Source organism: Protopterus annectens, chromosome 17.part0 (genome assembly GCF_019279795.1).
Source record: "Protopterus annectens isolate FY-2018-M chromosome 17.part0, PAN1.0, whole genome shotgun sequence".
NCBI lineage: Eukaryota > Metazoa > Chordata > Ceratodontiformes > Protopteridae > Protopterus > Protopterus annectens.
Genome location: NC_056751.1, coordinates 664,280,007 through 664,293,033, shown reverse-complemented (window position 1 = coordinate 664,293,033; position 13,027 = coordinate 664,280,007). Strand labels below are relative to the sequence as shown.

The window sequence follows — 13,027 nt, the reverse complement described above, 5'->3', positions numbered from 1 at the left end:
AGAGTTTTCAAAGCACATTATCTTTGCACCTTCCACAGTAACATGATTTTATTCTGCTGCAAACTGGATGGTGTTCTGTAATCTTGTGTTGTAATGGACCCGCAGTACCTCATGACATGATGAGGTCTTGGTCTGTAAGCAGTGACGTCCTTTGATTGTTTTTAGATGGTCATTTATTTACAGTACTTATGTAGTTCACCATAAGTAAATATATTGCTGTTTTGTACTTAACATATTTGAAGGGGTTTACTGATGAGATTTCTGATATTTATTTATTTAGTTGACATTTGTTTACTGGGAAAGTTTTGACTGGGCCAAAAAAGTGCGCATCTTCAACAGAGGCCTGGGGAGAAAAGCTTCAGAATCACAATCTATCAAAAATCAGTTACAGGAATTTTAAATTGCTAAGTGTCATGTGACACTACAAAACAGAAGAGTGAAAAAATATTGTAATGAAAAAACATAGAACATATGTTTCATAGCAGAGTACAATGAAACCAGCAACGGGTTTGAGAAAATATGTGAGGAAAAAGTCATTAGTTGTATTGTTTGTTATATACATTTGTGTGTGCTAAATGAGACCGGAGACAATACTAATAAAATATTTAAACAAGGTATTAGCGACAGTGAGAGGAAATGTCTTAGTACTAGAGAGGATGCTCATATTAGGGTTATAGAAGGAAGTAAGGATGGAGAGAGGAGGAGATACGAAGACTGCAGGGCAGGGTGTCTTCAGGCAGCTTAGGTGAGTTGTAAGGAAAGAGGTAGAGGAAAGGTCTGCAGAGGTAAAGTGGATAAGGTAAGATAGTGGGAACAATAAATGAAAGGTGTGGACTAGGAGGGGGGAGAGGGTTGTGAGGTGTGACTTAGGCTGAAGGGGTTGAGAGAAGTATAGTGAGTAAGTTCAGCCAGGATTGGCACAGGCGTAGGTCCATGATTTTGTAAAGTATTCTTTTAGGGAGCATTTAAAGGTGGGTAGGTTAGAAATAGTTCAGGTGGTTAGGGAGTTCCTATTTTTTTTGCTACAGAGTACAAATATAAATTTGTCCAGAGGGATTTATTTGGTTTATTTATACTGAAAAACTGTTTGTCTTCTGATCTGAGAGTTCTGAGAAATAGGCAAACTTCTAGGCAAAACTCATTGTATTAAACTACATCCTCCAATTAATGCTGCAATACTGTTCTACTCCAGCCTTATAAAATGATGATGTCTGGTTATAAACTTTTTTTGTCTTGGTGCCTCTCTGTAGCCAGTTCAAGGATTTGACTATGCCAAACAACATCTGGGCCAACAGGGAACCGATGAAGATGCCATCCCTGTCACTCAGGAAACTGTAGTCTTGCCTCTTCCTGTCAGGGATGCTCCTTTGCCTCAGGACAGTGAAATCCCTTATGATGGAAGTACTACAAAGACAACAAAATCTTCTGAAGCACGAAAAAGGTAAGATGATCTTTGAGCAGGTAATGATAATCTTTAAAAGTTAAGTAGAAGCTAGAGGAATGTGGCTGATATTGTCAGGAGGCCAAATAGACCAAGGCATATTTAACAATAATAATTATACAGTGAAGGGTCATTAATATTAATAAATGAGCATGCTGATTGGACAGCCCAACCAGTGTGCCTTTTGTAAATTGAGCATATACCAATAGAAAAAACTCCAGCCGCTAAAGTACCATTGAGTAGTCATACTTTCCTTTAGTATATGCTGAATAACAGCATTCTATACCAAGAATACACCAAGATATGAAAAACAGCAGGTACTTTCTGCTAAAGAAACAGAAACAGAAACATACCTGATTTTCCTCAGATTTCTGTGAAGTCCCTTGTCAAATTTTCTATTTTTTTAATAGTAAAAAAATGTAATGGCGATATTCCTTTTTCATTTGCTTCTGTTGTACAGATGTACTGTGCAAGCGTGGTGACCTTAAGTCCCTTATGTATGCACAGTAAAATAGCAAATAAATGGAAACAAGGAATGAGACTAAAGGTCCATTATATAAACACATTTTTGAAGAAAAGTAAGCATTTTCATTCTTAAATAATTTTATTGTCAATAATCCACTCCTGTGTGTAGGAATATGAGGATTTGCCCGTAGTTGGCTTTATTTAATCGCTCAGGCTTCAACTTTGTGATAAACCATGCCAACTTTGGGTAAATCCTGAAATACCCACACCCCACACTCACAGTCAGGGATCATTGCATCATAATAATAATAATAATAATAATTGTAGATCAATGTGTGTGTATGTATCTTTAAGAAGCTATCCAAGGGCTTGCACAAATATTCAAATACTGAGCATGTGCAAGCTAGACTGCCATTTTGTAGTAAACCGTTGAGATGTAAGCATGTATATGTATATAAGATCTGTCTGTTAACTAGTTTGTTCATATTTAATGATGCTGGTATCAATCCTTATGTGTTTCTATGTATTAAAGCATCTAAAAGACCCCCCCCCCTTGCTTGTTTGTCATATGTGTTAGAGACAAACGAGTGATGTGGTGCCAGAAGTGGCATGTCTAGAGAACATGGGATCAGAAACGGCATGAAATTAAAAGAGATTTGACTAAAACAACTCAATGTACTTGTTCATAGGTAGGTACAAGGCTATTGGCCCAAGGGCCTAAGTAAGCCCAGCCAACAGGCTCCCTGGCTTTCACCTCCCAAGAAAGTTATTTTTCTGTGCCCCTGTCGAGCAGAGCCACAGAAGTGATTCCTGGGGTGAATTTCCTATTTCCCATCCACTCATCAAAATTTTTCTTGAAGAGTGCTAATGAGGAACTCTGCTTGACATAGATGGGTAGCTTGTTCCAGAATATGGGAAGTCTCTGGGACAGGAATCTATCCCTCCAGCATGTTTTGCTTATTGTGGTGACAAGGTTTAGGTCCCTAGAGCGTGTAACTCAGAGGGATTGGGCTTTCTTTAGTGTAGTATGTCCAAAAGCACTGAGTTTGACACAGCTTTGTATGTTAGGTAGAGAACACCTTGGAGTAGGCGATATGCTATGGAGTAAAGCTGGAGTTTTTTGAAACGGTCAGCGTAGGGCATCTTGTAATGCAAAAAGCAGTGTATCAGAACATACATTCTTTTCTTTTTATGTCTGTATTGATTTTATGTGTTATATTCATTACAATATGTGTTATTTTTATACTTGATTCACTTTATTTAGAAGTGTTATATATTTTTTACATCCTGTACCTTTAAGTGCTTCCATACTTAATTTTTCTAATTAGCAACAGCTTGTTTTATAAAGGATTCAGTTACGAGTGGTTCTTGTTCTGATGAAGTCTCTTACAGCTTGAGAGGAAAACAGTTAACCTTTTGTATGTTTATGTTAAAAGATGTTCTTCGTGTTTCACTGTTGCAGTCATCACCTGTGGGTTATTCCTGCTGTGGTAGCCCCCAGCCAGCCCGAATACCAGAGTCAGTGTTTCTCTGCATCGGCTGCAGTCACTTGTGACTGATGTTGGGTCATCAGTGCTATAAAGCAAGGCAGCCAACACCATTACATCAGTCTTTCTTGCCGTGGAGCCTGTAGCAGAAGCAGTTCGCAAGTGTGCTGGTCGGTTGCTACCAGAGCTTGAATTATAGCTGAAAGCATCTAAAGCTATGTACCCCGTTGAAGATCCTTTTTTATTGCACTAACCGATGTCCGAAAAAGTTAACAATTGTCTCACCTGTGGAAAACAGATCCCACACCAAGACTTCCATTCATACTGCATCACTTGTTTAGGCTCAGACCACGACATCCCCTGTTGCCAGTATTGTGTCCTCTTTAATGCAAGAACCATTCGTCGTAGAGCTCTTATTGTAGACAAGTATTTTTGTCTTCCATCTTCAGATTCCAAAATGGTGTCTGTCAGCCAGCAATCTGTAGACATTCTGAAAAACCATAGAAATAAAGCTAGAGACAGACCACAGAGTGCTAAGCCCTTCCGACAACGCTACTGCTAAGCAGGTCATCAGTTCTCCAGAATTCAGTGAGGTGCTTTTGCAGCCCCTGATGCCCGATACAATATCTACCCAGGCCTCTACCGAGACCCTTTTGGAGTCTGGTATGCTACAGAAATCTTCTTCATCTTCCAAGCCTTTGGTTGTCTCTGGCTTGGTTGTGTCTGTTGCCACGATGCAGGCACCGGCTTCCGAGGAGGCCTTTCGCACTTCTGATTCTAGACAAAAAATGACGTCTTCTCATCCGACTACCATTGCGCTCAGACTGAGGGATACTCTTAGGCCTAGAAGCCAGGCCACTCCTTGAAAAATCTACCTCTAGTCACCATCTTACTCCTGCTCCAGCACTCCAAGCCCAAATGCTTAAGATGGCGGAGGATCTTATCTCCCTTATCAGGGGGAGTCAGGCCACAACTTCTAAAAGGAAAAGGCATCTTTCTCCTGAAATAATAACAGAACAGGATTCTGAGGAATCTGATTATTCAGATTTTGAAGCGGAACAACCTCTTACTGCTTATGAAGATTCAGATGCAGAGCAATCCATTCCTTCTGCCTCCCCACCAGAAGACCTTTCCTTTGGGAAACCTTTCATACCCTCAGGGAACATTTCCACTGGGAATCTCAAGACTTCCCCTCAGTCTAAGAAAAGACTAAGAGAGTTTCTAGACCTGCCCCATCACAGACCCCTGGCCATCCCCCTTATCTTAGAAGTGGTTGATAATGTATTCCATGAATCCAGCTTAACCCCTGATGCTCTCCCACTTTCTCCCAGCAAACCTGACAGGGATTACAGAGTACCAGATTCTCACAAATACCTGTACAGAAGTCCTGCTGCAGACCCGGATGTCATTACGCAGGGACCTAAAGGAGCTAAGGCTAGTTCTTCAAAGAAACCTTTTCCTTCTTACAAGGAATCTGGAGCTCTGGACAGATGGGGTAAAAAAGTATACACCTCTGGAACCTTAGCCTTCCGAGCACTCAGCTGTTAGTTCCATATGTTAAAATATCAACAACACATTTTGGAACTATTAAAGCAAAAGATTTCTACCTTTCCTGATTGTGCCAATTCGAAAGAGTTAGCAGATTTACTGCACTCTACTTGTCAAGTAGCCAAACACTATTTGCACTGTGGATATGATGCCCTAGAAGCCTCAAGCAGGGCAACAGTGTCAGGATCTGTCATTAGGAGACATGTATGGTTGAAGGAACAACCTCTCCCTGATCATGTCAAGTCTAAATTAATTGATACACCCTTGGATAAGGACCGCTTGTGTGGAGTAAAAGCAGAAGAGGTGCTTAAAAAGATGGAAGGCAAAGCAAAATCTATGCAGACAGTAAAAGCTTTCTTTCAGGTTCAACCTCCTAGGTTCAGCAAGAATTTTCCCTCTAAGCACTGTTCCATTCCTGCACCTAACAGACAGGGGCAGGGTAAGCCCCAAAGGGACAGACCACCCAGGCCCCTATCACAGGGACAGCAGAGAACCAAACAGTGGACTACTTCCGCCCCAAAGGCAGGGAGTTCTAAGCCACCCTTCTATGGTAAAAACTCTCAATGACTCCCTCTTCCTCATTTGCCCTCTTTTCACTCACCAAAAGCTAGGACGAAGGCTCTCCCTCTGCATAGAAAATTGTCTTTCTGTAACAAAGGACCAATGGGTCTTAAAGATCATTTTTCAGGGATACATATTCTCTTTCAACAAACTCCCAATTCCAATAGGGTACCCAGACTTACCTCCAAATCAGTGGTCAGAGGCATTGAAACAAATCCAAACTCTCATATCCCAGAGGGCAGTAGAACCTGTTCCCACAGATCAAACAGGCAAAAGCTTTTATTACAGACTATTCCTTGTTCCCAGAAAAGAGGGCACTTGGTGCCCCCTTCTGGATCTATCCATTCTGGACACCTCCCTGGTGGTCCCCAAATTCAAAATGCTAACTTTGCAGCAGCTGCTGCCTATGCTGACAAAAAATGCCTGGTTAGTGACCCTAGATCTAAAAGATGCCTACTTCCACATCCTCATAAGGGAATCCTGCAGGACATTCCTGCGCTCATAGCACTTTCAGTTCTCTGCGCTACCCTTTGGCTTATCTATGGCTCCCAGGGTATTCACCAAATGCTTAGCCCCAGCCATAGCATTTTGCAGACAGAGAAATATACAGATTTATCCTTATCTGGATGAATGCCTCATTCAGGCAGAGTGCAAAGAAAAGCTGCCCCAGGACCTCCTCTTTGCCAAAACCCTCCTAACTTCCTTAGGGTTCACCATCAATGAGAAGAAATCAAAGCAAACACCCCCCAAGAGGATCATTTTCTTGGGAGCACTGCTGGACATAGCATCCCAAATGGCCTTCCTATTCCTGCCTCTATACTTTACTCAGCTGGCTTCCAGAAATCACCTCATGGTGAGGAGGTTCCTGCAAGCCTTGGGGTACATGGCATCTTGCATCCTTCTAAATCCTCTGGCCAGGCTTCATATGAGAAAACTTCAGTGGTTTCTAAAGAACCTTTGGTGTCAGCACTCTCAGCCTCTAGAGAACACTCTCCCTCTGATCCCCTGTATAAGGGCCGAGTTTCTCTGGTGGGCAGGGCCTATGCCAAGACCAAGTGTCTTCCCTTCATCCTCCACCCTACCGGACAGACCATCACCACTGATGCATCAGACATTGCTTGGGGCACTCACCTAGCAGGCATTTGCACCCAAGGTCTTTGGGATGCCCAGCACCTTCCCTTACACATCAACCAGAAGGAAATGATGGCAGTACAACGACTCTGACATCCTTCAAAACCCATCTCAGGCCAGGGGTTCTCTTTTTCAAAACAGACAACACCACTGTAATGTGGTACATCAACAAACAGGGAGGGACCCAATCTTACCCTCTGTCAGGTTAGCCATGAACCTCTGGCTGACAGCTTCCTCCATGGGATTACAGCTAATAGCCTAATACCTACCAGGGATTAACAACACCCTGGCAGACCACTTAAGCAGAAACTTACTGGACCCCCACAAATGGCAGCTCCACAGAAAAATCTTTTTGCAAGTCACTCAGGGGTGCGGAACTCTTTGTTTTTCACCTCAAGCCATCACTTCAAAAAATTCTGTACCAGGGAACATCACCACCTAGCGTGGAAGGTGGATACCTTGACCTTCCCCTGGAACTCCCTCTTTGTGTATGCATTCCCTCCTCTGGCTCCTTATCCCCAAGGTACTGATCAAGATAAGGAATGAGAGACCAAAGGCCATCCTTATTGCTCCAGATTGGCCCAGGCACCATTGGTACCCCTTACTGATTAGCCTGACATCACAGCCTCCCAGGCAGCTTCCCCTGATCTCAGACCTATTGACTCAGGTGGGGAGGGGAAATGCTGCACCCAGACTTGCAGACTCTCCAACTGTCAGCATGGCTAATACTCTAAAAGAAAACAAGGGGACCCTGTTAAGCAAACAGGCCCTAGACATTATCACAGAGGTCAGAAGGGCCAGCTCCAGAAAATCTTACATGGGAAATGGAAAAGATTCTGCTCCTGGAACTAGTCCAGAGGGGGCAATACCTCACAACCTTCCATCCCTCTTATCCTGGACTATCTAGCAGAGTTACTCAATAGTGGCCTCTGCTTCTCTTCTATTAAAATCCACATTTCAGCCATTTCAGCTCATTTTGATACATACCAGCCCCTGTTCTCACATCCTTTGATTAAACAATTCCTCAGAGGGGCTTCTAATATCAGACCTCCCAGAAGGCCACCCATGCCAGCTTGGGACCTGAATTATGTTTTGTAAAAGCTAACCTTACCACCTTTCGAACATGCTGCTTCAGCAGAACGGAAATACCTCTCCTGGAAGACTGCTTTCCTACTAGATATCACCTCAGCCAGAAGGGTTTCAGAACTTCAGGCATTGATGGCCATTGAGCTGTTCATCATTTTCCATGCAGACAGGGTCTCCCTGAGGACTAACCCCACCTTTATGCCCAAGGTGGTATCTAATGTGACTCTCAACCAGACCATACATCTACCCACCTTCTTCCCTAACCCTCAAAACAAGGAGGAAAGAATTCTGCACTCATTAGTGCACAGACAACTCAGGTACTACCTGGACCATGCTAAAGCCTTCAGGAAAACAGACCAACTTCTTGTCAGCTTTACCCCAGGGACAGAGGGGAAGCCCATTTCCAAGCAAACCATTTCCAAATGGATATCACACTGTATCCATTTCTGCTACAGATTACATGGGAAATCACCCACTAAGTCTATTCGTACCCATTCCACTAGGGCAGCATCCACTTCCACAGCATTCCTCAGAGGTTTCCCACCAGGGACATCTTGGAAGCTGTCACCTGGACCTCTGTCCATACCTTTACAAAGCATTACCACCTACATCTTTTCTCTAAGGCTAGGGCAGGGTTTGCCTCTGCAGTTCTGCAGGGCATGCTTACCCATGTCTAGGTCTCTTAACTAATCCTTCCACCCCTTTCCTCAGCTGTGGGAATCCTCCCACAGGTGATGACTGCAACAGTGACACATGAAGAACATAGTACAGTTGTGTACACTTACCATAAAGGTAGATGTTTGAGTGTATTCACTGTTGCAGTCCTGGTCACCCCCTCCTTCCCCCTTATATCCTCTTTCCTTAGGGACACATAAGCTTCTTTTGGTGTCTTTTAGCCACCAGGACTACTTTACCATGTTTCCTTGGGCTTCTGACTGGTTAGGACAAGCAAAACTGATGCAATGGTGTCAGCTGCCTTGCTTTAAAGCACTGACGACCTGACATCAATCACAAGCGACCGCAGCCAATGCAGAGAAACATTGACTCTGGTATTTGGGCCAGCCGAGGACTACCACAGCAGGGATAACCCACAGGTGATGACTGCAACAGTGAATACACTCAAACATCTACATTTATGGTAAGTGTACACAACTGTACTTTCTACTTGGACTTTGGATTTTTTGGATACTACTGGCATATGTATTGGATGTAGTACAGTCGTGTGGGGTCATTTACTTGCTCAAGATGGCTTTTTATGAACTTAATAGGAGCTGGAGGAATATACATGGGTGAATCATCCCCAAAATGTGCAAACTTTGCAAAACAGGTCAGAAACGAATTTCAGGTATTAAAACTTGCTCAGCACTATTTCTTTTTTGCATAATATGAAACAGGGCATACACAGCATTCTAAATCATATTTGCACAAGCCGATATGTATGATATTGATAAAAATCTTCAAATTACTACAGAAAATGTTTGAAATAAGGTCCGAATTGCATAAAACAAATAAAATAAAAAGAAATGACCACATTTTCACAAAGCATGTATTTTTCGTATTAAGCAAAGATATCTGAGTTATCAGAAGTGTATAAATTGTTTGCATGTTTGTGCAGTGTCACAGTAAAGCTATTTCGCAAAAGTACAGCCATTACTGGGCATATTTCACAGAGTACAGCCATTACAGAGCATATTTCACTAAGTACAGTATTTTGGAGAGTTTATTGTGCATTTGAATGTTATTACAAGCTCACAGAATTGTTTGGTCATACATAATTACAAGGGCCATATTTTCAATGTGTTTGTGTATGCTTTGTGGGCATGGCAGATGGATTTTGAAAACCCAGTGCACTTGTGTTTGACAGTAATATTGCCGAGAACTGGAGAGTGTTTGAGCAAGAGTATGGCATTTTCATACAGCCTGCATTTTCTGATAAAGATGACCATACAAAGGCATTTATTCTGCTTAATATAACTGTGTCAGAAACCATAGAAAGGGAACACTCATTTGTGTATGCACCTGCTATCTGTACAGGAGAGAGGAAAAATGATCATATTGTTGTACTAGCTGAATCAAGGGAGGAACCAGAGTGCTTAAAACGTAAATTTAGAGAAAAGTGTAACCCCCAGATGAATGTTACAATGGATAGGCACTTATTTTACATTTACACAAAGGATCAAAAACCTAGTGAAACTTTTGCAGCATATATATAACTGACTTGAGAAAGAAGGCAAAAACATGCAGATTTGGTGATTTAAGGGATGAGTTGATAAAGGACAGACTTGTGTATGATATTAAATATGATGTTGTGAGATAGTGTGTCATGGTGAAAGGCTTAATTTGGCAAGGTGTGTGAAGCTTGTTGCTTATGGAGGTGAAGAAATTCATACTGAAAGCTCAGTATTGCTTTCATGTTACTCAGCTGGAAGAAGTTGCGACTTGTTATTTTATGTGGTCGAGAGGCATATCCAGTCATTATTAGGGCTCAGACAGTTTGAAAATGGGACTGCTTTCATTTAATAAGGAAGTCCATCATGTTAGCTTAAAAGACCACTACTCTAATTTTGCCCAGTATATTTTTTTCTACCTATACTGATCTTTTTGAAGACAAACTAGGCAAGCTTCCAGTTGTGTACTCCATGAAGTTAGACCCAGAGGTCAATCCAGTTATCAGGCCAGCCTGTAAAGTTCCAGTTGCCATGGAGGACAGAGTCAAAGCCAAATTAGATAAAATGGTGTGACAAGGTGTTACTTGTCCAGTTATAACTCCAACTGAATGAGTATCTTCCATGGTGGTAGCTCATAAGAAAAGCTCAGATGACATCAGAATATGTATTGACCCACAAGATGTGAACAAAGCATTAAAAGTACCTCATCATCCAATGTGTACAGTCAAAGAAGTCACAGCCTTGATACCAAATGTCACTATTTTTTCTGTCTTAGATGCAAAGAGTTCATTTTAGCGAATTCATCTTGACAAGAAATCTTCATTGCTCACTACTGTTAGTACTCCATTTGACAGGTACAGATTTTTGAGAATGCCATCTGGGATAAATTCTGCAAGTAAAGTCTTTCAACATACAATGGAGCAAATTGTTTCTGGGTAGCCTTGTGCTATTATAGTAGACGACATACTGGTAGGAGGTCTTGATGAAGCACAACATGACAGAAACCTCAGAAAAGTTCTGGAAAGGGCACGTCAAGTGAATCTTAAGCTCAATGCATAGAAATGCTAGTTCAAGCTACAAGAAGTTACTTATATTGGTCATTTATTTACAAGTAAAGGCTTACAACCAGACCCTTCAAAGCAAACAGCCATTCTCGAGATGCCAGCTCCAGACAATGTTCAAACCCTGCAACGTTTTCTTGGCATGGTCAGCTACTTAGGCAAGTTCATTCCAGACATGAGCCACCTATCAGCACCACTCAGAGAGCTGACAAATAAAGACATATCCTGGTCTTGGTTAGAGCAACACTAAAGAGCATTTGATGTAATGAAACAGATAATTGCTAGTCCACGAACCCTCAGATACTATGACATTCACAAGCCAGTTGCTCTTTCCTGTGATGCTTCCAAATTTGGTCTTGGTTCAGTCATTAGGATCAACCTGTTGCCTATGCATCAAGAACTCTTACCCAAACTGAGATGCAGTATGCCCATATAGATGAAAAGCTTTTGGCAATTGTGTTTGCATGTTTGAAGTTCCATGATTATGTTTATAATAGACCTATCCAGATTGAAACATATCACCAACCTTTAGTCACTATCTTAAGAAAGCCTATGCATTCAGCTCCAGCCAGACTGCAATGCATGATGCTGAGATTGCAAAAGTGCAATTTCAATCTTGTCTACAAGAAAGGCAAACTTCTTTATCTTGCTAACACATTATCCAGATTGCCCAGAAATAACACAGAACAGCATGAGAACCTTGATTTTGAAGTCATGTTGGTGAGAAAGTTTTCTTAGGTTCATAGGTAAGTATTAGGCTATCTGCTCAAGGGCATTTATAAGCCTAGCCAGAATGTGTTGGCTTTTGCCACCCCCTTAGATTAGTTCCCTGTGCCACTGTCCAGCAGAGCCACTGCAGTGATACCCGTGGTAAATTTTCTGTTTCCCGTCCACCCGTCAAGGTTTCTCTTGAAGAGTGTAAGTGAGGGGCTCTGCCTGATGTATATTGGAATCCTGTTCCAAAGCATGGGGTGTCACTGGGACAGGAATCTATCCCTCCAGCATGTCCTATTTATCGTTGTGGTGAAGTTTATATCTCTAGAGCGTGTGGCTCTCTGGCATTTGTTTTTTTTTTTAGGTGGAGCATGTCCATCAATTCTGGGTTGGACATGGCCTTGTATGTCAGGCAGAGATCACCTCTAAGTAAGCGGTATGCAACCAAGTACAGCTGAAGTTTCTTGAGTCGGGCTGCATAGGGCATCTGTTTGAGGCCAGTAATCCTCTTGGTGAGGTACGTTTGTGGTCTTTCCAGCTGTTGCAGCTGTCTTGTAAGGTACATCCCAAATAGGACGTTGTATTCTATGATGGATCTAATGAGTGATGAGTAGAGAGGCGCTGTAACCTCTTTTGTTCTAGATGCGAACCCTTTTGTGATTAGGTGGGCCACATAGAGGAATTTTCTAACCACCTTGGCAATATGATTATCAAAGGAGAGATTACTATCTACTTGGGTCCCCAGATCCCTTATTACATTTTCTGTATTTAGGGGACTACCACCTATGTGGTAGTTCGCGGGTACTTTATTTTTTCCAAAGGGAATGACTATGTACTTTTTGGCATTTAGCTTGAGGCCATGATTTTGACACCAGGTATCCATCTCAGTGAGACCCAACTGGAAGGTGTCTGTATCAGCCGGAGAATCAGTTATGGCCCCTAGTTTGCAGTCATCTGCGAACTTGGTCAGCCATAGTCTTCCTATGCTTGCCTGTACCTCTGAGAAGTATATATCAAACAGGAGGGGTTCTAGGACTGAGCCCTGGGGATGCCACTTGTAACCGGTTTAGAGTCAGATGTAGAGCCTGCAACTCTCACCATGTGGGTTCTATCCATGAGCCAGTTGGCAACCCATCTCGTGACGTAGGGGTTTATGTTCAAGCTGGTGAGCTTGTCTATAATACTAGAATGGGGAATGGTGTCGAAAGCCTTTGCGAGGTCTAGCTAGGCTGTGTGGACCTCCTTTCCCTCATCTAATGCCTTGGTAACTGTCTCAAAGAAGTCCACCAGGTTTAGGAGGCATGATCTGCCCTTAACAAAGCCAAACTGGGTAGGGTCCAAGGTTTGGAGGTTCCCAATGTCTCT

The 13,027-nt window shown here is 42.4% G+C and overlaps 1 protein-coding gene across 1 annotated transcript in view; it reads left to right on the top strand.

Annotated features, from left to right (window-relative positions):
- Positions 1-13,027, top strand: part of KIAA1549L (KIAA1549 like) — a 1,927,305-nt gene that overhangs the window by 1,441,358 nt on the left and 472,920 nt on the right. Inside the window, exon 12 of the mRNA XM_044059234.1 lies at positions 1,251-1,441. Within this exon, the coding sequence (XP_043915169.1) occupies positions 1,251-1,441 (191 nt within the window). The remainder of the gene's footprint in view (positions 1-1,250; positions 1,442-13,027) is intronic.